Source organism: Miniopterus natalensis, chromosome 18, assembly GCF_054644295.1.
Source record: "Miniopterus natalensis isolate mMinNat1 chromosome 18, mMinNat1.hap1, whole genome shotgun sequence".
Lineage (NCBI taxonomy): Eukaryota > Metazoa > Chordata > Mammalia > Chiroptera > Miniopteridae > Miniopterus > Miniopterus natalensis.
In genome coordinates this window covers 28,459,700-28,482,717 of record NC_142098.1, presented here as the reverse complement: position 1 = coordinate 28,482,717, position 23,018 = coordinate 28,459,700, and the positions used below count along the sequence as shown (strand labels likewise).

Genomic DNA, 23,018 nt, shown 5'->3' with positions numbered 1-23,018 from the left:
TTCTTAGAGCAATAAATCAGGACTCGCAGAACTCTAAAATTCTTATGTACTTCAGCCCTACATGGTTAAAGGGAGATACTGAATTATCCTTTCTATTTTTCATTCTCACTTTCAAAATGAAAATAAAATTCCCAAACAAAATAATTTTAAATAAATGTGAGAACATTTTACAAAGTAACATACAAATATATACTAGTTTTGCCATTTTTCACCTAAATACTCCATTTAAAAAGGGCTTCATTATAGTACATCCATAGGATATTGTTTACTCAAAATGTTTAAAAGCAAGGAATGCTTCTGTTATGAAACAGCAACATAATAATACTTGCTGTTCAGCTGGTGGTTTTATGGTGTTTTATTCCAGTTTTCTATTTTTCACAATTTTTATAATAAAAGTTCCTAATGTTCCATAAGTCCTATTGTAGGCCAAGTACTGTTCTATAAATCTTATAAATATCTTTTTAGTTGTTACAACGCCACCACAAGGGAGCTATAAGGATGAAGATAGATGGCCAGAGGGTAAAGAATTTGCCCAGTTCAAATAGCTAATGAGTGCCAGAGCTGTAATGGAAACCAAGAAAACCTGAAGCCAGGCCTGACACTCTTACCCTCTACACAGTATTGTATTGTTTCCTATATGTAAATAAATATGCATTAACTTTGAGCAATGGGTTAAGATTTGTGGGGGAAGGCTAAATTAAAAAACAGACTTAAAAAATGGACTACTGTATCATATGTGGAGGTTTTGCTTTGTGAGGGAGTTTAAGGAATATTTCCTTAGTTTTAATTATTCTGTTTTTTTCATATAATTTTATTTTTAAAGACGGATACAATTTTTCAATCTAAATGTTCAGGGCTGGATTCCCAGCAGGGGGAGCGGGGTAGGCAGCCAATCAAGTACTCTCTCATCATTGATGTTTCTATCTCTCCCCTGCTCTCCCTTCCTCTCTCTCTGAAATCAATGAAAATATATTAAAACAGAAACACACACACACAAAACCACATCTGCCCAACAAAGCATTTGCTTAGTAAATAGATGCAAACTGTAATGAACAAGATTTCAAAATTATGTACTGTATTCTCACAGTAAAGTAGAAGAGGCAAGTACACGTAATATAAATTTTTGGTTACACTAGTTGAAGTAGGTTGAGAAATAACAATCGGGTCCAGAAAACAAGCTGAGGGTACCAGGAGGCAGTTCACCCTACAGCATTCACACTCCCAAGCGCAGTAAGCTGGAGCAGCCCTTTAGCGTAAAGCCTTCTCACCTCCTTCCAGTTTGCACAAGTAAAGGTACGTGATCTTTCCGAGGAGGGAAGGCCAAACCCACCCAGTTTCCTGAATTTCCGAGGCCTGGCTCACCTGAAGAGCTGGCAGGACCCCTTTCGAAAAGACTGGCGGTCCCTCGGGCTCTTCTTGGACCAGGTTCTCCAGCTTCTGCGAGAGGCCGGGCCGCTGGTTAAAGGCCCCACCACCGGCGATCCACCAGCAGCGGGTGCGCCCGGAAGTCAGCCCAGCGACGGCGGCCGCCACTGCAGGAGCTGGGGAACACGCGGGCCGCCATGGTCTCGGGACCGACCTCGCCAGTGGTTCCCACCCTTCCCTACATCAGAATCACCTGGGGAGGCGCCCGCGGATTCTGAAGTACAAGCGGGTGGAAAAGGGCCAAGGTCTAAATGGTGGGAGCCCGTGCTCTGCCCCACCAGCCGCTGTGGGCACTGCAGCCGGGGTCTGTTGCCTCCTCAGAAGGGTCCCTCCCCACATGGTCAACCCATCCCCTCACGTGGGCCAGTTAAGGGAACAGCGGGGCGTTCTGCATCCTTGCCCCTGTGCGGGCCTCTTGGGCCCGCAGGCCGCGGCCCGTCTTCCACAGGAGGCAACGGACCGGCTCCGGGGCGCGACTGAGGGAGGACCGAAGACGAACACTCAGGGAGCTGCAGCCTTTACCCTCAAGTCGCCGCGCTCTGGGCTCCCGCCCTTTATCCCTTTATCCGTGCAGCCTGCCTCCGGCGACGCCGCAGCCCGTTTCCCACCGAGACAGCAAGAACCACTTCCGTGGGCGGGACTTCCGGGAGCCCCGCCTCCAGGCGGAGTCTCTCCTCAAGGGCACGGATTAGTAAACACGTGGATTGGCGTCTTCAAGTGGTGGAAAAGTCACAGCTTGCAGGGTAAATCCTCCAATGTCCCCGCCCCAACATGGGCTTCCTTTGCTCAGAGGGGCGTTCACCCCAAGGAGTTGCCTGGGAGGGCTCCATGATGGAAGAGGACCACTTCGGCACTGTGGCCTCGAGGGCGGTGTGGGGCCTGGGCGCTTGTGTGCAGGATGCGTGGAGCAAGCAGGGCCCTTATTCCGCTCTCCCAACCTTCCCTCGGCATTGCATCCCGTCCTTGTTTTCTCATAAAATTAATACATCTGAAATATTTGCTTTTAAACTTCTATTAGTTTTAACAAATAGTGATGGTCCTAAAATGTCCATAGATAAAATCTGCACCTGGGTTAAATTCACTATTTAAGAATGTAAGAAAAAAAATATTTAAAGCTATTTCTAACGAAACACGATTTCTCTAAGTAACTTTGAAACAGCAAGCTGAAAATAACAAACTCAATTAGAAATGGAAAGCTTTTATTCTCTGGGAAAATGACTGCTTTCTTCACACACCATCCCTTGACCCCCCAAACAACAAGACTACATTATTACAAATGAGAAAAATGTTTATTATGCAAACAATTTAACAGTTCTCCTTTAGCAGAATTTTACAGATTAGAGCACAACTTGAGGCAATTAAGTTTCAATTATTAACACGCTACATAGGGTGTTTATTCTACAACTGAAAAGTTGCTGAAGTTTGTGACATGCCACTATAAATGTAAGTATTATTAAAAATTACAAATTGCTTGGTGATTATTTTGATAACCTCTTGAGCAGCAGCTCCTGCAAGGAAAAAGGAAAAAAGCAAACCTGAAAAAGGTAAATTTCAAGTATTATATAAAAAAACTCTGTAAAGAAAACCTTCCCTTTTTCCAAAAGCAAAGGTGTTTAAAAGTAATCCAAAACAGACATGATTTACTGAATCATATCAAAATAAAGGACTACAATTTTTTATAACTATGTTATTAAAAGAAAAGTTTTGTTTTATACATTCACACCTTGGGATATTATGCTACAATTCTAAAGAATGAAGTATTTTTGCCTGGCCAGGTATGGCACAGGAGATTGCAGTTCGATTCCCAGTCAGAGCACATGCCCAGGATGTGGGCTCAATCTTCAGTCGGGGCGAGCAGGAGGTAGCAGATCAATGACGACATTCTCATCATTGATGTTTCTACCCCTCTCTCTCCCTCTCCCTTCCTCTCTCTGCAATCAATAATGATATGCTTTTTTTAAAAAAAAAAAGAGTATTTTTAATTATAGTGATTTAGAACACTAGCAAGGTAAATTAAGTAAAAAAAATATCAAAATAGTAGTATGGTTGATTACATTTTAAAGGATACATACAGGCAGAAAAGATTCTCAAAGGACACCCTTCTGCTTTTATAATAAAAGGAATAAAGGTGTATTTGTTCTAAATACATTTGTAATTTGGAAAGAATCTCTTAAGTACTGCCAGACCACTATAACTACTCAAAACAAAACAATAGGAGAAAAAAAAACCAAAAAAAATTACTAAGGAAAAAAATTCTTCATCTTTTATAATCTAAAGCCTGACCTTTCACAAACATTCATTGATTCAATACAATGGGACTCTACGTACCAGATGCTGTTCTAGGTACTAGAGATACAGGAGGGAACAAAAATCAGTGCCCCCACAGGTCTTACTTTTTAGTAGTGAGGGAGATCATTTACAAATAAGTAAAATGCATAGCATGTCAAATGACTCTAAGTGCTAAGAAGAAACAGCAAGGAAGAAGGATATGAGTGCAAGAGGAGGGCCTCAGGGAGTGAGGGATGGCCTCACAGGGAAGATAACAGTTAAACAAAAGACTTGAACACAGTGAAGGAATATAATGGTGTCGTGCCATTTAATATTTAACATCCTGCTTCACTGACCTCCCTCGTTAAAATAACTAAGAAAACAAAACTTTACAACTGTACTATGTAACAACAGATGCCAGACTTCTGATCTTTGGAACTCACCCCCTAAGAACGCAGCAATGGTGTGTGGCTCAGCAGCTCCATATCGGCAACTACAGGAAAGAATGGAGACATGAACTTCGACTAGCTTTTGGCAGGTACAAGTATTATCTCTTACTAAGGCTTAAAAAATACTCACAATTCGTGGACATAATCATCTTTCACCATTACAGATAGTCCATATTCCTGAAGGAAGCCAGTGAGACAAGACTTCAACTTTCCTATATCTTCTTCAACTTGATAGTTAGATACCCCTAAAAATATACATGTAAATTAATTTTCATTAAAATAAATGTGATTCAAAATAAATGGCTACCTCCTTTCAGGTGTTCTAGCCAAACCATAAGGTGTGAAAATGAAGAACAAAAATAACAAAGTATGAGACCAATGTTTGTAAATATCACAAATCTGTAACAATCAAAGAAACCATCAAAAACCTATTAAAATTTGAGTCTGATAAGCCTACTTTGTTCACTGCTCCATATCCAGTGTCTGGAAGAGTATCTGGCACTCGGTGCTCAATACTTCTTTGACAAAAGAATTGAATGAATGAGAAAGTGATGTCCTACTTATACGCTTTATAAAAGGTATAGTGTTGCCTGGCCAGTGTGGCTCAGGGGTTAAGCACCGACCTAGGATCCAGGAGATCATAGTTTGATTCCCAGTCAGGGCACATGCCCGGGTTGTGGGCTTGATTCCAAGTAGGAGGTGTGCAGGAGACAGCCGATCAATGACTCTCTCTCATTACTGATGTTTTTAATCTCTCTGTCTCCCTCTCCCTTCCTCTCTCTGAAGTCAATAAAAACATACAAAAAATTTTTTTTAATTATGGTGTTTATTATCCATTTCCAGGAAATTAAATGACACTGAAGACACAAAGTTATAATAACAGTTACATTTATTGAGCATTAACAGATGCTGGTTACTATTCAAAGCACCATATATATATATATTTATTTATTTAATCCTCACAACCACTTTATGAAGTAGGCACTATTATTCCCATTTTACAGATGAAAAAAAACTGAGGAACAGATTAAGTTATTTGCCTGAGTTACTTAGCTCATAAATAGCAAAACTGGGATACATGCCCAGGCAGTTGTTAATTATTAAACTATAATGTCTCCAAAAGTAAGCTATTATTATTATTACTACTGGAAGGAAAAATATAATTGCCATAACAATCAGGTATTATAAAAATAAAAATCAATATTTTTTAACCGCTCTGGTTTAAAAATGATCACCATTACTCTTCCTCATAATACCCTTTATTGAGTACTTACAAGGTGCTAGGCAATGTGTAAGGTGATTTTCATACATCACATATTTAACCCTAACAGTCTAATAGAGTAAGAGTAGATACCATTATTGCCATTCCATAAATAAGAGACTTGAGACTTGGTGGGAAATAGTCTCACCCAAGGTCAAGAAACAGTAAGTGACAGAACTTGGATATGCACCGAGGTTCAAAGCCTATGCTCTTTGTGGTAGCTACTCTCCCAAGATGGCTGGCTCCCCAACATACACCCCTTTGTGCCTTTATGTAGTCCCCTTCTCTTAATCTAAGCTGGCCCTGTGAAGCCAATAGAATACAACATAAGCGATGCTGTGTGATTTCTAAGACTGTCATAAAAAGCCTTGTACCTGCCACCTGGGTCTTTTGGAACGTTAATTCTGAGGAACCCAGGCACCATGTAAGAAGTCTATCCTAGGACTGCCATGCTAAAAGGAAGCCCTAGCTAGCTAAGTGGTGCCAGATGCCTGACAAGCCCCCAGCAGTTCGTTATCCTGAACTAAAGTGCCAGGCATCTGAGTGAAAATAACTTCTCGGATGTCTAATTCAGTCAAGCCTTCATAATGACTCTAGGCCCAGGCATCAAGCAGTGAGATACCCTTTCCCCAGTGAGATCTGCCTGAGCCCAGGAAATGCACAAAATCATCAGATAATAATTTATTGTTTTAAACTACTAAGTCCTGAGATGGTTTGTTATGCAATAGATAACCAAACAGATACATCCTAATCAAATAATATGAATAAAGCAATGCATATTTAGTGTTTATTCATTTTTTTCCTCCTGGTAAGCTAGCTCATTAAGACTGTAACTCAGTGGGCATATGACATGAGTTGGGGCAACAGGTTTTATGATACACTTAGAATGTACTGCTATGCAATAATCCTGCAAAATTAAACTTAATAAAAATTTTCTGGGCAACTGAAAAATCTTTGAGATTACGCAGATTCCCCAATTATTATATTGACAGATAACAAAAATTAAATACTAAGCAAAGAAATCTCTACATCTTCAGAGTTCTGAGTTCAGGAGTCACTGGAATACTTCTTGTGACTTCCCATTCCCAATAAATTAAACTCAGTGTGAGTCTTAGAAGTAAACCGTGGAAACTGACAGAAAACATGTTTTCTATATGCATTCAACCAACATTCCCTGTAATAGTTTTGCATCAAACACTATTTGCAAATAGTTACACTTATAAAAGAAATGGTAGTTCCTCACTGAGATGAACTAGGTGTAAACTGTTTACAATGAAAATATCAAGGACCAATTGTAAACACCCAAGAACACTTTAAGATTTCATTCAAGTGTCTAGTCAAGATTTTATTATATTTGATGATCCGATTGCTATTCTTACCTGGATATCTACCATGTTGTTTATGAAATCTATCCACAGCCCGTAACATTAAGTATAATACTATCTCATTATCTGGACTGTCCATGCTGGAAACTGGAAGGGAAAAAACTCAATATAATTTGGGTAATTCATAACATAAAAACAATGAAAGACAGAATTTACTATATACTCAAGTTTCAGGACAGAAGGCAAATTTATCGCAAAATTTTAATATTTTGTAACAATAAAATAGAAAATGATAAATAATAGTAAAATAAAGGGAGATACATTAAAATAAAACCCAGCTGTCTTAGGGACTATTAACTATAGTAGAGATTATGTGTCTTAATATCTCTCTCTTCTTTTTATCACACAACTTACTCAGTAATCTACCTAAATATGATTTTATGTATTAAGTTTTCCATTTTGAAATTATGACTTAGATAAGTCTATAGAATAAAATTTAGAGTATAAATATTTCCATTACCCTTCATATTATCACCACATACTCAATAGTATTATACACAAAGTATTAATCTCTTTAAAATTAAAATTAAAGCTGTGGTACATTTATACAATGGAATACTAGTCAGCTGTAACAAAAGGAGGAAAATTTACCCTTTGAGACAGCATGGATGGACCCAAACAGCATTATGCCAAGAGAAATAAGCCAGTCAGAGAAAGACAAGTACCATATGATTTCAGTCATATATGGAATCTAATGAACAAAATGAACTAACAAGCAGAGAGAGCAGGCTGACAGCTGTGGTGGTGGTGGAGGGATTGACCAAAAAAGAAAAGAAAAGAAAAAAAAAAAATAGAAAGAACTCATGAACACAGACAATAGTGTGATTGCCAGGGAGACAGGGGTAGCAAGGTGAAGGAGATATGGGGGGATAAATGGTGATGGACAGAGACTTGACTTGGGGTGGTGAACACACAATACAGTGTACAGGTGATGAGCTACAGAACTAAAACCTGTATAATTTTGCTAACTAGTGTCACCCCAATAAATTCAATTAAAAAAAGGGAAGGAAAATCAATTAATTAATTTAATTAAAATTAATATCCTAGCATAAAAAGATTATTATACTTACTAATTTCATCCCTGTTAATTGTATCCAAGCCATATTCTTCAGCTAAGGATCGGCATCTTACCACGCGAAGAAATGCAGAATTGCTGCCTGAACACAGGAAATACATTACAGAGGTAACTGAGTGTTCCAAATCACAGAGCACTTTAAGAACAGGAAATTCTGTTTATACTCTTCACAGGTGTGGTAATGTGAACGAATGTCTTCTATTTGACTCTAATGGTTAACAAAGAAGGGATCAGAACACAAATCATCCTAAATTTGCGTCCCTGGCACTACCACCAGTTCAGCATTGAATAGCAGGTGATCGCGCCTCTCTGCGCCTCAGAAAAGCGATAATATTGTTTACCTTTGAAAGTTGCTCTGTGGATCAGAAGTACCTAGCATAATGTCTCACAGAGCTCAGGGACTAGTTTTTATCATTATTCTGGATAAGCAGTCCTAAGGGAAAGTGTATATATATTGTGCTCTTGGTATATGTAAAGTTTTAACAAAAAAACTTTGTATTATGGAAATTTTCAAACATACCCCAAAGTATAGGAAACAGAATAAACTCTCAAATACCCAACATCTACCTTTTAATCTGATATCATATGATTTAGTAGAACAAACACTACATGCAGCAAAAAGGTGCAAGATTAATAATGGAACGAAACATTAAACTAAGCCTAAACAATCACTGCGAAAGAGTCATGAAATGGAGAACTTGCATAAATATATTTTAAGACTGAGGAGCATGCAAAATATAGACTATCTTCAGACACCATGTAAACCAGATTGTATTATTCTTAAACTAAGTCTTAAATTTTAAAAATGCTTCAGGTCTACTGAGGAGTTATCAAAAAGATGCCTAGAGCCTTGCCACCCTGAAACTCGATGGCAAATTCTTAATTCCATTACAGTCATTAACAGAGATCAAAATGAGTAGTTAAACCAATACTGTCAATGTACATGTGACTCAAGACTTCACACCCAAAGCTTTCAGATAAAACTTTCCCAAATTACTTAAAATTAATAAGCTAAAAATAATTCTGTATTAATGACAACTTTCAATTAATTGAAACTTTTCAATTAATTGAAATTCTGTATTAATGACAACTTTCAATTAATTGACCTTCATCTTTTTAGCATTGCCATAGATATGCTCTACCTCTGACCCAGTCTTAAAATAGTCTACATTTATTATGTTATAAGAATAAAAAAACCTTACCCAATAACTATATTTACCTATACCATGAAAACATGGAACATTTTTAATTTAAACTATTTAAAATTCCTGGGAACACTTCCTGTGGCACATTTTTTTGAAGCAAAATAAGGAAATTAATTCAAGGGGACTTACAGAGTAATTTTAATTCTTTCTCGGAAATGGACTCTGGTGCCTGTAAAGAGATATATGCAGATTTTGCTCCAGTATAAAAGAGAAGATCAGCAGAGGGTACAGCACAAAGTTAATCACTGTGGGATGGGGAGCCTTTCTCCAAGTGCTGAAAGAGCACCAGAGGAACACCCTGTTTCCTTAAAACAGTCTTTCTCATGAGGCAGGTAAGTGAGAGATCCCTCCAAAGAAGCATAGAGCCAGTGCCATGCACTCTAAACCTTTTCTGGCTGGAGTTATGGGATCAGGCCTACATGGGGCTGTGCTGTCCATCAAAGGCACAGTGTGCCCAGTAACTTACCTGGCCTATAGACTGCAGCAATTTGGCAACATGATTACCCACAGCAGCAGCATCTTCCTTTGCTTTTTCACGGTAACTGGAAGGAAAAAAAGCTACTTTTAACAAATTTTAAAATTGTAAACATCACCAGGAAGCAAACAAAAAATTGTTTTCCTTTTCATGAAAAAATACTGGTCTGGAACATGTGAAATGTGGAAATGCCATGGAAATGCTACCAGCAGCACCTGTTAGTGGTTGGGGATCTTCCCAGTGTTGGTGATGGACTCTTGGAATCCACTAATACCTGGGTTCCCTCTATAATTGACAGCACCCAACTTAAAAACTGCCCTCTATGATCCACGATCCATGCTTCTCTGACAGAGGACCTGACAAAACATGTTACTGATGAATATAATTTTTCTCTTTGAAGTCAAGTCCAAAGAGAGTTAAATACTTCAAAACTGTCCATCTATAAATTCATGTAAAACTTTTTTTTTTTTTTTAAATATATCTTTATTTATTTCAGAGAGAGGAAAGGAGAGGGAGAGAGAGAGATAGAAACATCAGTGATGAGAGAGTCATTGATCAAGCCCACAACCGGGCATGTGCCCTGACTGGGAATCGAACCCTGATCACCTGTATCCTAGGTCGATGCTCAACCGCTGAGCCATGTCCGGCCGGGCTCATGTAAAACTTTTAAGTCTATTTACATTTTCACCCTCTGAAGATGATCAGTACTAAGCTAACTACCTTCAATGTGAGGTCATACTTCTTTCTATCCTCAATTGACTTTTCCCAAGTTTTAAGTAGTTGAACTTTTAGACTAAGAAAACAAGGATTTGTTAAACACTGACTAAGATGAAGAGTGCATTCTGTTTAGAAAACAGAGATCTTCTCTGTGTGACATTATTTGGCCCTTGAGGAAACCAAGCCAGTGGCCCCGGATTCATCAGCACCATACCCAAACTACATAAGGGTAATATCCGTTGAGAACAATCCTTATGTCAGTCTATCTGGGTTCAGGCTAGTGATACCTGGATAGCAGAAGTCTATCTATAGTGATGAACTCTTTAAATTATGAAACATTACTAATAAAAAATTCATCCAAACTGAAGACTTCCAAGTTTTAAGTTACAAATAAAAGGCAGTATAGGGTGCTAGTTAAGAGTATGGAGATGGGTTTCATGGGTTCAAGTCCTGGTTCTGCTATTTACCAGTTGTCTGACCCTGAATAAATTGCCTTTTCTAGGCCTCATTTTCCTCGTCTATAAACTGGGACAATAATAGTATCTCTCATTGGGTTGTTGTAAATATTAAATTAGTTAATACATAGAACAATTCACAGCACAGTTAAGTGCTCAAATGTTAGGTTTTATCATGAAATATGTAAGGAAAAAAATCTGCCTCCTGGTGGGGGTATATGAGAACTCTCTATACTTTCCATTCAATTTTGCTGTGAACCTAAAACTATTCTAAAAAATAAAATCCACTTTAAAAAAAAATCTGCCCCCTAAGTTCTTTAGCTTATTTTTAAAGCAATTAGATTATAACATGCTTTCATTTGATTTCTGACAGACTAGTAAAATATGTTCATTTCTAATATAAACAAATTAATTTTCCTATTACATAGTTTGAAAACAGTGACTTACACATTTTGCAATTTTATATATTTGCCTGAATCTGCAATCATGTCAGGAATTGTGCCTCGGACAGGTAAACTTCCTTGACCCTCTTTGGCCACAAATTCCTTTAAGGCACGAGCTAAAATCCAAAATGATGGCGTCTAAAAGAGAAAAAAAAATTTTTTAATTAATATTAAGCGGTATTTGAATTTGACCCAAAGATTAAGGTGGTACTATTTTTACTTTTTATTACCTGTTTGGTGATATTTATGCAGCGATCATCATTAAATATATCTTCAATGCTGCTTGGGATCTACCAAAGGAACATGAAACATTTATTTATACTAAGAATTTGCCCACCCTTATTTTCACTGCTATTTCTCTGAACAAGTTCTTTGAATTCTCAAATTGTAATCAAATACAAACTTCTGATTTGCTTATACTTTCATTTAGAATCAGTACCAGAGGGAGATTTGATGGGGCAGAAGAGAATGGAAGAAAGTCCCATCCTGCCCACTGTTGTTAGCATTAAAGACAGACCTGTTCTCTTCCATTATATATGGAGTAGAGAAGCCAAACTGAATCTTTTTATAGATTTACATTTGAAAATATAACAAAGATTACAGGCATTGATGTCAAGCTAGAGTTGTAGTCCTTCATGTTTTTCCATCTTGTCCAAAATTTGCAACCCTTTCACCCTAATTAGTGACTGCTGAAAGAGACAACCACTCTGACAAAAACTGGATAATAAAGGACTTTTAATGCTAGCAAGATCACCATACATTAATTAATAAGAACTTTAGAAATTATAGGCTTTGATTCTACTGTTGTGTGGGAAAAAGAAATTTCTTACTGGTAACCTCCTAATTGGTCTCTCTGCTTTTACTCCCAGTCCCCTAGAGTCTCTTCTCACAAGAGCCAGATCATTTTTTAGATGTAAATCTGGTTACTCCACTCCCCTGCTCAAAACGCTTCAATGGCTGGAAAGGACATTATGATCTAGCCCTTTCTGCCTCTCCACACTCAAATCCCTTGCACTACTTTCACCCTTGTTGACTTCACTCCAATCATTTCACCATAAGGACTTCAGAAAACACCTTTCTTAACTGAATCCCTCAGCAACTCTTTGAATACCTGAGTCGTATTTAGTGCTGTGTTCACATTTTTAATGGCTTCTTCAAAATTCTCTTCATCTTCAGGAGCCCCGTTTTCATTCTTTAGAATTCCTATTAAAATAGAAATTGGTCAGTGAACAGCAACCCTTTTCTTCTCTTTCTCTCCTCCCAACATTATGAAAATAACATTGTCTGATTCTGAAGGGAGGATCAGACATGTTGAAACATAAGAATAAATACAGCATATCACTAGTCATTCCTAAAACTGTACAAGGAATGGCTCCTTAATCTCCCCTGAGGCAAAATAAAATATGAGCTAATAATGGCATCATTTGACATGCTGACAGAATCCAATAAACATTAGCTTCAAGGAATTTGCTTTTCAAACCTTGTATAACATTTAATCACATCCCATATTACCTTGTCTAATCAAATCTCTGAACTCTTCTTTTTCTTTATATGTTTTAGGTATTCGTCCATTTGTCTAAATTGGTTAAAAAAATAAAAAACTTAGTTATAAAAACTCAAAATATAGAAATTGAGAGTCCACAGTTTCCCCCATTCTCCCATCCACATGAGATTTCATCAGTAAATATACAACCCAGTGAAATCAGAGGCTAATCTGATAAAAAACAGAAACTGTGGGCCATTTCTCTACATTCATTCCCACTGCAGTATCTGAATGCCATTTATTCAAATTTCATTGTTAATAAAAATATCAGCATCACCCTAGAGGGTCTGGCTCAGTGGTTAAAGCATCAGCCTGAGGACTAATGAAGGGTCCCAGGTTCGATTCCGGCCAAGGGCACATACCTCGGTTGCGGGCTCAATCCCCAGCCCTGGTTGTGGAGCGTGCGGGAGGCAGCCAATCAATGTGTCTCTCTCACATAGATGTTTCTCTCTCTCTCTCTCCCTTCCACTCTCTCTGAAAAGCAATGGAAAAAATATCCTCAGGTGAGGATTAAAAAAAAAAAATTAGTATCAAAAGAGGAACTGCTAGATTTAAACGGAAAAGCACCCACCTACCCTAAATCATGCAAGGAAGAAAAATTAATCTCCCACCCCCTCCAATGAAATCCTTTATAATAAACTGAGAATATAGTTACAGATGGAATTTCTTTTTTTAAAAAAGGACATACTTCACTATACCACTGTGCTAAATATTTAGCTATGATCACAATCCATGGAGTGTGGCTATGGTCCTAAAATTGAGAGGAAAAATAAAATGTATCAGTATTGGTTAACAATAATTAGTTAATATTTATTCCTCACTACCCCGTATCATTTTCAACAAATTTAACAATATTTATGATCATTCCCCAGTATACATGAAATAACAAATAAAGGAAAATGAACTGGGTTAATAAAAATTGCTTCACAAAATTTTTAGAGGCAGTGTCCAATTTGACCCTAATATGGCAGGTATGTACTATGATTGTCTCCATTTTACCATCAAGAAAACAGTCTCAGAGACTGCCACCCAAAAATAAAGCTCAAATCTCTTGATTTCAGATACCAATCCTAGACTATAGAAAGACCTCTGTTTTCTGATGAACCAAATACCTGCATTTTAATTAACACATAGGTAGGAAAAAATACATATACTCTTTAAATTATATGGTATGGTGTGTTATAAATATCACTATTTTCATACCAAAATATGTGGTTGCCTTGGTAATTCTAACACTAAAAATAAGTTATAAGAGGATTCAATTTCAACACCCACCCACCCCAAATTCAAGCTATTTTAAAAAGCACATCTATTTGTTTAGGAAAGAGCCATGATGAGGAATATGTTAATGTCCAATTTCCTGGTCTGAGTGTTTACATAGATATGTTCAATTAGTGTACTTTTCTTTAATAAAAAAGTTTTTTAAATTTTGGAGAAAAGCCCTAGCCGGTGTTGCTCACTGGTTAGAGCCTCAGCCCGAGCACCAAAGGGTTATGGGTTCAATTTCTGGTCAAGGGTATGTATGTGGGTTGCAGGTTTGATCCCGGCCCCGGCTAGGCCGAGTTCTGGAGGCAACCATTCGATGTGTCTCTTTCATATTGATGTGTCTGTCTCTCTCTCTCCTTCCCTCTTTCCCTTCCACACTCTAAAAATCAACAGAAAAAATATTCTCGGGCAAGGATTAACAAAAATAAAATGAAACAAATTTTGGAGAAAAAATATTTATTTAAAACAAATTAGGTATAATGTTGTTACTATGTAATCTGGATGACAGGACTATGCAGGTTTACAGTATTTTCTCACATTGGTGTAATTCTAAAACCTTAAGTTAAAAAGAAAAGTTTTAAGTCTATCTATAAATGGAAGGTCACACACACTACCAACCCTTTTGTCCATATGATCCAAATCATAAGACTGAAAATGTTCTCTCAGTTCAGGAAAGGGCTTATCCAGTCGTAGATCCTCTAATGCATTATCTGGATGAGATTCTATTACTGTGAAATAAATAACCCCAAAAGATAAACTTACTTCTTTAGTAATACTCCTGGCAATACAATGCATTACAATATAGGAAATCTATAATTTTTAAATAGGCATAGGGTCTACATTTTTTAAAATTGTTTTGTTCATTATTGAGATAAGTTTACATTTACATACACATTTTACTAAAAGCACAAATCATAAGTGGACTACAGTTTTAATAAAAGTAAAACCAAGATTCATTTAGAGCAGAATTTTGTTATTATAATTGGAAAAGATCAAAATCGATAAAATGTGTGTTCAGATGCTACCTAACAACCTACCCTGCTCCTCCTGTCGCCTTCAACAGGCAGCTGCACCTACTGTATCTCTTGCTTTGTACCCTCCTATAATGCTAAAGGAAATACTAGATTAAAGCCTATTGATTCTGATTGACACTTTGAACCTATAACCCGGTTGTGCTGCTACAAATTTACTTTGTAATCTAAAACTGACTTTCTAAATTGTTAAGTTTCTAAAATCATAGCTAAAGCAATGAAAAGTAAGCCCCATACGTGCAACAATTTTACCTGGATGTTCTTTTATAATGATCCTCATATAACCAACTAGTCCATATGTCCTACAGATCAAAAGAGGGATTTGGGAATTCCAGAGGACATCTGCTAAACGTAGTAATGTACTGTAAAGGAAGGCACAATAAATAAGAATATAAGCAAATGGATATATGCAAAACATGAAAACACCTTAAAACAAAGCAACTTTCTTACTAGATTATAAATGCAAAAATATATCTAGTGCATTATAACCAGGTCAAGGATATACTGAAAAGCAAGCAATTCCACAAGGTTGCAGTTTCAAAGAAATCATACCTTTTGGACTAGAGGGATAGGAAAGCCTAGACTTTTGTATTAGGGAGAATGTTACTAAAAGACACTTGCTAAACATTTCCATAAAAAAAGAGGGAAACAATGATAAAATGTATGTATCCTTGCATACACGCCCAAGTACTCCCTATAATTAATTCTAACTAGTGTTGTTGTTTTTTTCACTAAAAATAACCAATGATCATAAATATATATTTTTAAAATTTCACATCCAATATTTTTTTTCTTTCTTATCTTTTTGGTTCTAGACATTCATTAGTGCTTCCAATTAAAGGTTTCTATAGTGTTTAGGAATTTTAAAAACCATAGACTCTACAGAGAAAACAAAACTATGCAAATCTAATTAAGAGATTCAATTAAAAACAAATTAACAAAAAAATTTACCTTTCAGGGAGCTGAGTTGCAACCACAACAGTAAACCTACAGAAAAATGAAGGATCATTGTCTAGAAGATTTTCTGGACTCTAAATAGGACAGAGGGGAAAAAAGTCCAACAAGTTCACAGTCATATTAAACATGGCAGAAAGAATTAAGCTATTTAGAACAAATGAGGCAACATGCTAGACTCCAATGTTAAAGTAATTCAACTCTCAACTAAACATAGTATACAAAGATTCAAAATTCTAAATTCCTAGAGCTTTGGGTTATTAAAAAATAAAAGTTCTGTACAGAAATAATAATGTATGTACATATGTACCTCTTCCACAAAACTCCCGGAGACATCGCTATTTAATTCTTGTAAGAATTCCATGGCAGCTTGAGCTCGGTTCTTTTTTAAAACAAAGCATTTGACTTGAATTAGAAAAAATTTGGTTAAAATGTAACCTTTCAATTAACAGATCAAGCAAACAAACTATAAAATTACCCAAATTTCATGCATAGATAGGACAACTCTGCTTTTCATACACAGTGTTTAAACTGAGACTCCACCAAAAAATTACTTAGAACAGAGCTAAACCATCATTATTCAGAGTTCTTCAATGAATACTTTATTTGCACTCTACTTTTCTGATTAAGCAAATGACCAGAAAACCCTGGACATCAGGCAGGGATATTCTGGATCAATTTACAATAGTGTACGAGAGGTCAATCATTAAAGAAACAGTCATTTCCACTCAGAATACTGTACTAAGTTGATTAATATGGCTTTGTAAGGTTTTTAATATGTAATACAAAAATAAAAGATATTCTTGGCTCTTAGTTAAAAATCTTGTTAACCAAAATAGTCTTTCCTCTGAACATTAACATCACTCAAGATTTAGCTTTAATACAGGATACAATATAAAAAGGATACATTACTTCTTCTATGTTCTTAAATTACCAAGCTTATAAAATTTACAAGATCAGAAAAAATGAGCTAATTTAACTTTTTTCTTGGAGAAATAATAAGCTCTTTTAAAGTCAAAGCTTTTTCAAGAAATCAAAATATAATAGCATCATTAAATGCTTAAACTCAACTATATTCTATAACAAACTGATTGTTTACCTTGCCAATACTGCTTCTTTGAAGGAAAAAACTAAAATAGACAAAAAAAATAAAAAAATAAACGTAAGGGCTTCTTTGACCATATAAAGGAAAGATTATTTGTAATACCAGGTGTATTTCATTCATATGATAAAACAAACTATATTCTGATTACAGACTGTAACAGCCTTCCTGGAGGAAGAAAACTGGATAAAACTTGTAATCAAAGACAAGGTAATAAATCAATGTTTCCCAAAGTGTGTAGCACAAAATACGAATTTCACAAGATGTTCTGAGAGAAAAGGGATCCCTGGCTTTAAAAAGTTTAGGAAACACCATGTTATATTTCCCTTTTGGAAATTCATAATATACATAATACACATGATATTAAAGTTTTACATTAAATATTTAACTTCATTTGACCATGGAATCCCTTTGCCCATTTAGCAGTTAACATTTCCCAGTACCAATGCTCCACAGGCCACATGTGGGAAATGCTGTATTAAACTGTTTGCTTTTTCAGGTAACTACACAGATCTATTTCAGGCTTCTTCTCACACATACCCTTGTCATATCCCAAGGCCCGGATCTGAGGCTGCTGATCAGTCGGGGTGGTATGTTGTAGCACAATCTCAGTGGCTCCATAAGAAAAATAAACCTTACTCTTATCGCATCTTGCTTTAACCAACCAAGTAAGCAAAGGTATTAGGACTTTTTCTTTACAGACACCAATAAAAGGGCTGTGTTGTGTATCAAAGCTCAATATGAACCAAATTCTGATTTTCCTTGTATTTATTCATTGCTGCTATATACTGACAAATATAATGAGACATCCCAGACTCCAAGTCCCTGAAAAGGTGAGCTTGAAATGCTCTGAAAGTCTAAATATGATCATTTTTAAAGAATGATATACAGGCCATCTTTAAAACAGCATTTTTATGGAGACAGTTAGTGGAAAGAGAGATATACCTGAACTAAGCTTAGAAAACACTGCAAATAAAAGGTAGATTTTATTATTCTTATAATCCAAATATACAATTATTGTTAATTATATACTAACACCTAGGAATCACTGCAATGACTTAGGAAGTGTTCAGATTTCACAATTAAAGGAATAATGACTACTTCTTTGCATTAATAACAACAATAAAGACAATAACGATGGCCCTGAGCAGTGGTTAGAGCGTCAGCCCATGCACCAAAGAGTCAAGGGTTCGGATTCCTGGCCAAGGTCATGTACCTAGGTTGCGGGGTTGCTCCCCGCCTCCTGTCGGGGCACGTGCAGGAGGCGACCAGTCTATGTCTCTCTCTCATGCTGATTCTCTCTCTCTCTTTCTCTTCTCCCCCTCCCTCCCACTCTCTCTGAAAAGCAATGGAAAAAATATCCTCAGATGAAGATTAACAAAAAAAACCTACAAAAAACAGTAATGATGGATATCTTTTATTAATGGCCTATTTGCCAGACACTGTGCTAACATCTGACCTATATTAACTCCCTTCATCCTTGCCATAATCCTAACCATAGGGATTATTGTCCACCTGAGAGTCAAGTCACCCTGATGAGGTGAAGCTGGGATTTAGGCCTCACTCTCCTGTGACAGTACACTGCCTTTCCTAACATGCTTATATTTGAAAAGAATAGAACATACTTATTTCCAGCATCTTCTCCGCTGACCTGATTTCCATCAATAATTGTAAATGAACCAATACCTGGGAGACAAAACAATCAGTCAAGAATATGTATTTCTAGTTAAAACCTTAAAGAAGTAATTTATAACCACAAAACTACAATACCTGGAAGTATCAAGTTTTTAAGAATTTCAGTTCCTGTGGCTGTTGCATTTATTAGGCAAACATGAGCAGATTCTAAAGCCTCTTGCCCATGATCACCCCACAACCTACAAAACAAGATACACAAATTCAACATTTGAAAAAAATTCACAAAAATACAACTTCCTTATTTGAATAGTGATCTTTGATCTTTAAAGTGTTCCTGCATAGAGTAACTGATGTGATAACCATGGCAAATATGTAAGACAGGAAGAGCAGGAGGTGTTATGGGGATTATATGGCTGTGTAACACAAGACTAAGACTAAGATTGATGACTTGCATGCTTAGATGTGGAGGGAGGGGTCAAATCAAAACTAGTATCTTGGTCTTTCAGCTTCCTGTCCATTATTCTCTTCAAGCCAGATAACTTACAGAACGGAAAGTCTTTAGAAACACTCATTAACATTAAAGAAGTGCCTTAGATTTAAAACCGATCCTGTTCTCTATTTCATTTCTCCTTAAGTTACATGGATCCAGTATACTTAAGGTCTTGACATAGGACTTATCACTGTGACATCTGTAAGAGTGAGAAAAGCTTCACCAAGAAAACTAAATTATTATAATCTGAAAAGCCTCATACTAACTCTACAGGAGTGCTTTAAAATATAATACCCAATGAACATTCTCATAGCATGATTAATAAATGCATTAACAAACACAAACATGTAATAAAGATTAGAAATATATGTTATAATCTGATTCACACAGGCATATCATTAACAAGGCAAAGTACATGATCACACATGTATTATGGCATCTCAGCCAGCCTGATTTTCATCCAGAAAGCCTATTAACTAATTTATCTTTTCTTGTCACTGTAAGAATATAGAGTCCAAACCATTAGAAAAATGCTATAGCCTGGAGGACAGATAGACTTTAATGTGCCTTCTCTGTCACCTGATCTAAAGCAGATTCCCTTATCCTGTAGCCAGCATGTCCTCCAGCATATGTCACAACTATAATTGCCTCATTTGTTTTTTTATATGCTGAACATCCATCTTTCCATTCCACTCTAAGCTCCATAAGGGCCCAAATACACCACTGTAGTCCCAATGCCTGGCACAACGCCTTGTCCAGGGTAAGTGATCACTGAATGGTTATCAAATGAATGGAGGAAAAACCTAGAAGAACCAGAAGGACTGGAAACATCAGGTTTTCCTATGAAAGTAGGGCACACAGAAGTCACCGGACATATTTGGTTGATGGATGCTTGGGGAGTTGGAGAGGGAGCCTAAGAGATCACTGGTGCATCTCTAGGTAACATGTTTCAGGAAAGGGTCCAAACAAGAAATCAATCCACTCTACTCTTGCTGGCCTAAGGAAAGCAGGGCCTTGTTGACTGCTGGCTAGCTGTACATCTTTGCTTCTAACTGCTTCCCTCTGACATTTCAAAATCAATAACCAGATCTTAATATGAAAGGTAAAGTTTGGTCCTTAAATGGACTGAACTCAGCAAAAAACTCTTTTGTTCCAGTTACTTAGTAACCAAAAGTATCTTCTCAGCTCTGTGATGTATGGTTATATCTGCACTCAAAACACACGGAACTCCAGGAATTTACAAGAGAATATGAGTTTGTTACAAGGGCTCTGCCACCTTACTTCTTTCCCCAGAAGCTTCGGAGCAGAGCGATGTGCCACGTACCAGCTCTGAAAAGGCCAGAAGGGCCTGGCTGGTGTTGCTCAGTGGTTGAACGTTGACCCATGCACCAAGAGGTCATCAGTTCGATTCCCTGTCAGGGCACAGGCCCAGGTTCTGGGCTCGTTCCCCAGTAAGAGGCAGCTAATCAATGTCTCTCTCTCATCAGTGTTTCCATCTCTCTCTCCCTCTCCCTTGCTCTCTCTAAAAATCAATAAAAACATATTTAAAAGAGCAAAAGGCCAGAGAGCCTGAGTTTACATCCTGGCTCAAACACATGGGAGACTAAGCAAGTTATCTAACTTCTTCAAGACTCAGTTTCCCCATCTATAAAGCAGAGAATGTCTGCCTCCAAGGCTGCTCTCAGAATTGAGCCCCTAAAGCCCCTAAGACAGCACTCAGTTGTAGGTGCAAAGGGGAGTTTCAGTCCTTAGGGACATACTGTAACTTCTGGCTTGGAGGCTCCAGCAAGGAGGGAAACCAAGCCGTTTGTGTCCCTTCCACTGCCTTAACACACAGAAGACACTCAATAAGTAAGGAATTGGGAGGGTGAAGAGAAAAAGCAAAGGAGAGGAAATAACCAAGGACCTGCCTGATGGTCTAGACCCGCAGTGTCCATTAAGGTAGCTATTAGTCGCATGCACTGAGCACTAGACACGAGGCCTGTAAGAATGGAGATGTGCTCTACAGTGTAAAATGCCAGATTTCAAGGATAATATGAAAGGAAAAAAAAAAAGTAAAATAGCTCCAATAACTTTGTATACTGATTATCTATTGAAATGGTAATATTTAGGATATATTGGGTTAAACAGATTGTATTATTAGAATTGATTTTACCTGTTTCTTTTTATTTTTAACGTGGCTACTAGAAAATGTATAATGGCACGCGCGGCTCACACGAGACTAGCGTTACATTTCTATTGGGCCGTGCCGGCCGGGAACGATCCCTAACACTGTGCGCCGGGTGCCGTAGTGGCGACTCCCCCATTCTGCAAAACCCGGAGCCCGCGCGCAATGAGGCGGGGCCGGCAGCCTCCCCGGTGACAACCGCTGAGGCTGGAACCGCGCATCTCCAAACAGCACGCACCCTGGAGGGCGGGCCCGGCCCGCGGGGAAGGGAGGGCGGCCCCGGAGGAGCGGCCCCGGCCCTAGGCCGGAGTCCCGGGCGCCGGCCCCGAGCTCTGCACCGCCGGCCGGGCGGAAGGCCTGAGAGAGGCCCGGCCGCGCCGCTCGCTCGCTCGCTCGCTTAGGCCCGGCACGGACGCAGAGAGGTTCACTGGCCCGCCCGCCCGACTAGGTGAGCCCCAGCTGACCTCAGCTGCCGATCATACTTCTGCTCCTTGAGCAGCTTCCCCGGATGCGCCATGGCCGCGGCAGCCGCGCGAAGACCCGATGCCCCGCGGAGGACCGCCGCCGCCGCCACGAGCGCGCAGGCGCACCAAGTGCCCGCCGCCGCCGCCGCCTCCTGCGCGCCGCCAGCAGGGGGCGCCGCCGCTGCAGTGCGCACGCGTCGCCGGTAAGCTCGGGCGAAAGCCACCACCACCTGGACCCGGACGGGGACAGGGGGTCAAGGCTTCCCTGCTGGCGCCAGCTCCGCTAGTCTGCCACTCGGTGATTTTTTGTGTGCGGTGATTGGGGAGGACTCGGTCTTTGGAATCAGGCCGATTTGGGTTTTCACCACTTACTAGTTGTGAGATCCGCTCTTTATTTCTGAAATCCTCCACTTACTCATCTGTGCAGTGGGGATAAATGAGTCTCCCTCACAGGATTCTATTAGCATTAAGTGAGATTTTTGAATACACAGAGCTAGCCTCACACACACAAAAAAGGCTGCCCAAATAACCTTCATGATGATGATGATGATGATTTACCCATTTCGCCCATCATCTCACGCAACAAGCCCACTTTGAGGGCCAGTTTCGAGCCACAAAGCTAGCTGCTCCCCGCTGCAGGTACAAAGGCCAAAGGCAAGTATGACCGGGGCCCTGTTCCTGGGGAGGTCAAGAGGGGAGAGGAACCCTAAACAAGTACTTACTGGATAATGTGGCCTTCCTCTAGATAGAGGGAAGTAGGGGAGCTTAGAGGTGCGCAGAAGAACCCCACTCACGCCCCCTCTCCAGGAATATTTCATGTGGTGTGGGCAATGAAGAATGTTTTAAGTAGAAGGAGCAGCAGGTGTCATCTCGGGGAAGCAGAGAGACCATGGCAGGCTGGAGGCGCTAAAAGAGTTTGGTGTGGTGGGGAGTTAGATGAAGGGTAGGGAGTGGTCAGAGGAGGTTTGAGACACAGCAGGGACCAGATTATGAGGACCAAGTACAGACAAGCAAGGAGGAATTTAAAGCCCTTTGCTTTGTGAAAAGAATCACTTTCAGGAAGAGGACAGCTGCCCTGTGGGGATGGGTGGCAAGAAAATGTGTTACCCCATAAGGAAGAGGGAAGGAGAGGAGGCTGGAAACCAGGAGACCAGCAGGCAGGGAGATCAGGATTTCTTCCCCACTGAGTCCCTACGTAGCCACCTTCA

The 23,018-nt window shown here is 38.7% G+C and overlaps 1 protein-coding gene across 1 annotated transcript; it reads right to left on the bottom strand.

Moving 5' to 3' along the window:
- Positions 1–2,692: 2,692 nt before the first annotated feature.
- Positions 2,693–21,908, bottom strand: NAE1 (NEDD8 activating enzyme E1 subunit 1). Its single transcript, XM_087827558.1, has 20 exons — positions 21,811–21,908; positions 18,825–18,928; positions 18,680–18,740; positions 17,052–17,082; positions 16,263–16,334; positions 15,950–16,029; positions 15,251–15,360; positions 14,586–14,695; positions 13,390–13,452; positions 12,671–12,734; positions 12,270–12,361; positions 11,389–11,448; positions 11,163–11,296; positions 9,535–9,610; positions 9,198–9,237; positions 7,859–7,945; positions 6,783–6,875; positions 4,273–4,387; positions 4,137–4,186; positions 2,693–2,933 (listed from the first exon to the last, which is right to left on the bottom strand). The coding sequence occupies exons 1-20, from the start codon at positions 21,861–21,863 to the stop codon at positions 2,824–2,826; spliced, it is 1,605 nt and encodes a 534-aa protein (XP_087683684.1). The 5' UTR covers positions 21,864–21,908; the 3' UTR covers positions 2,693–2,823.
- Between the last annotated feature and the right edge of the window lie 1,110 nt (positions 21,909–23,018).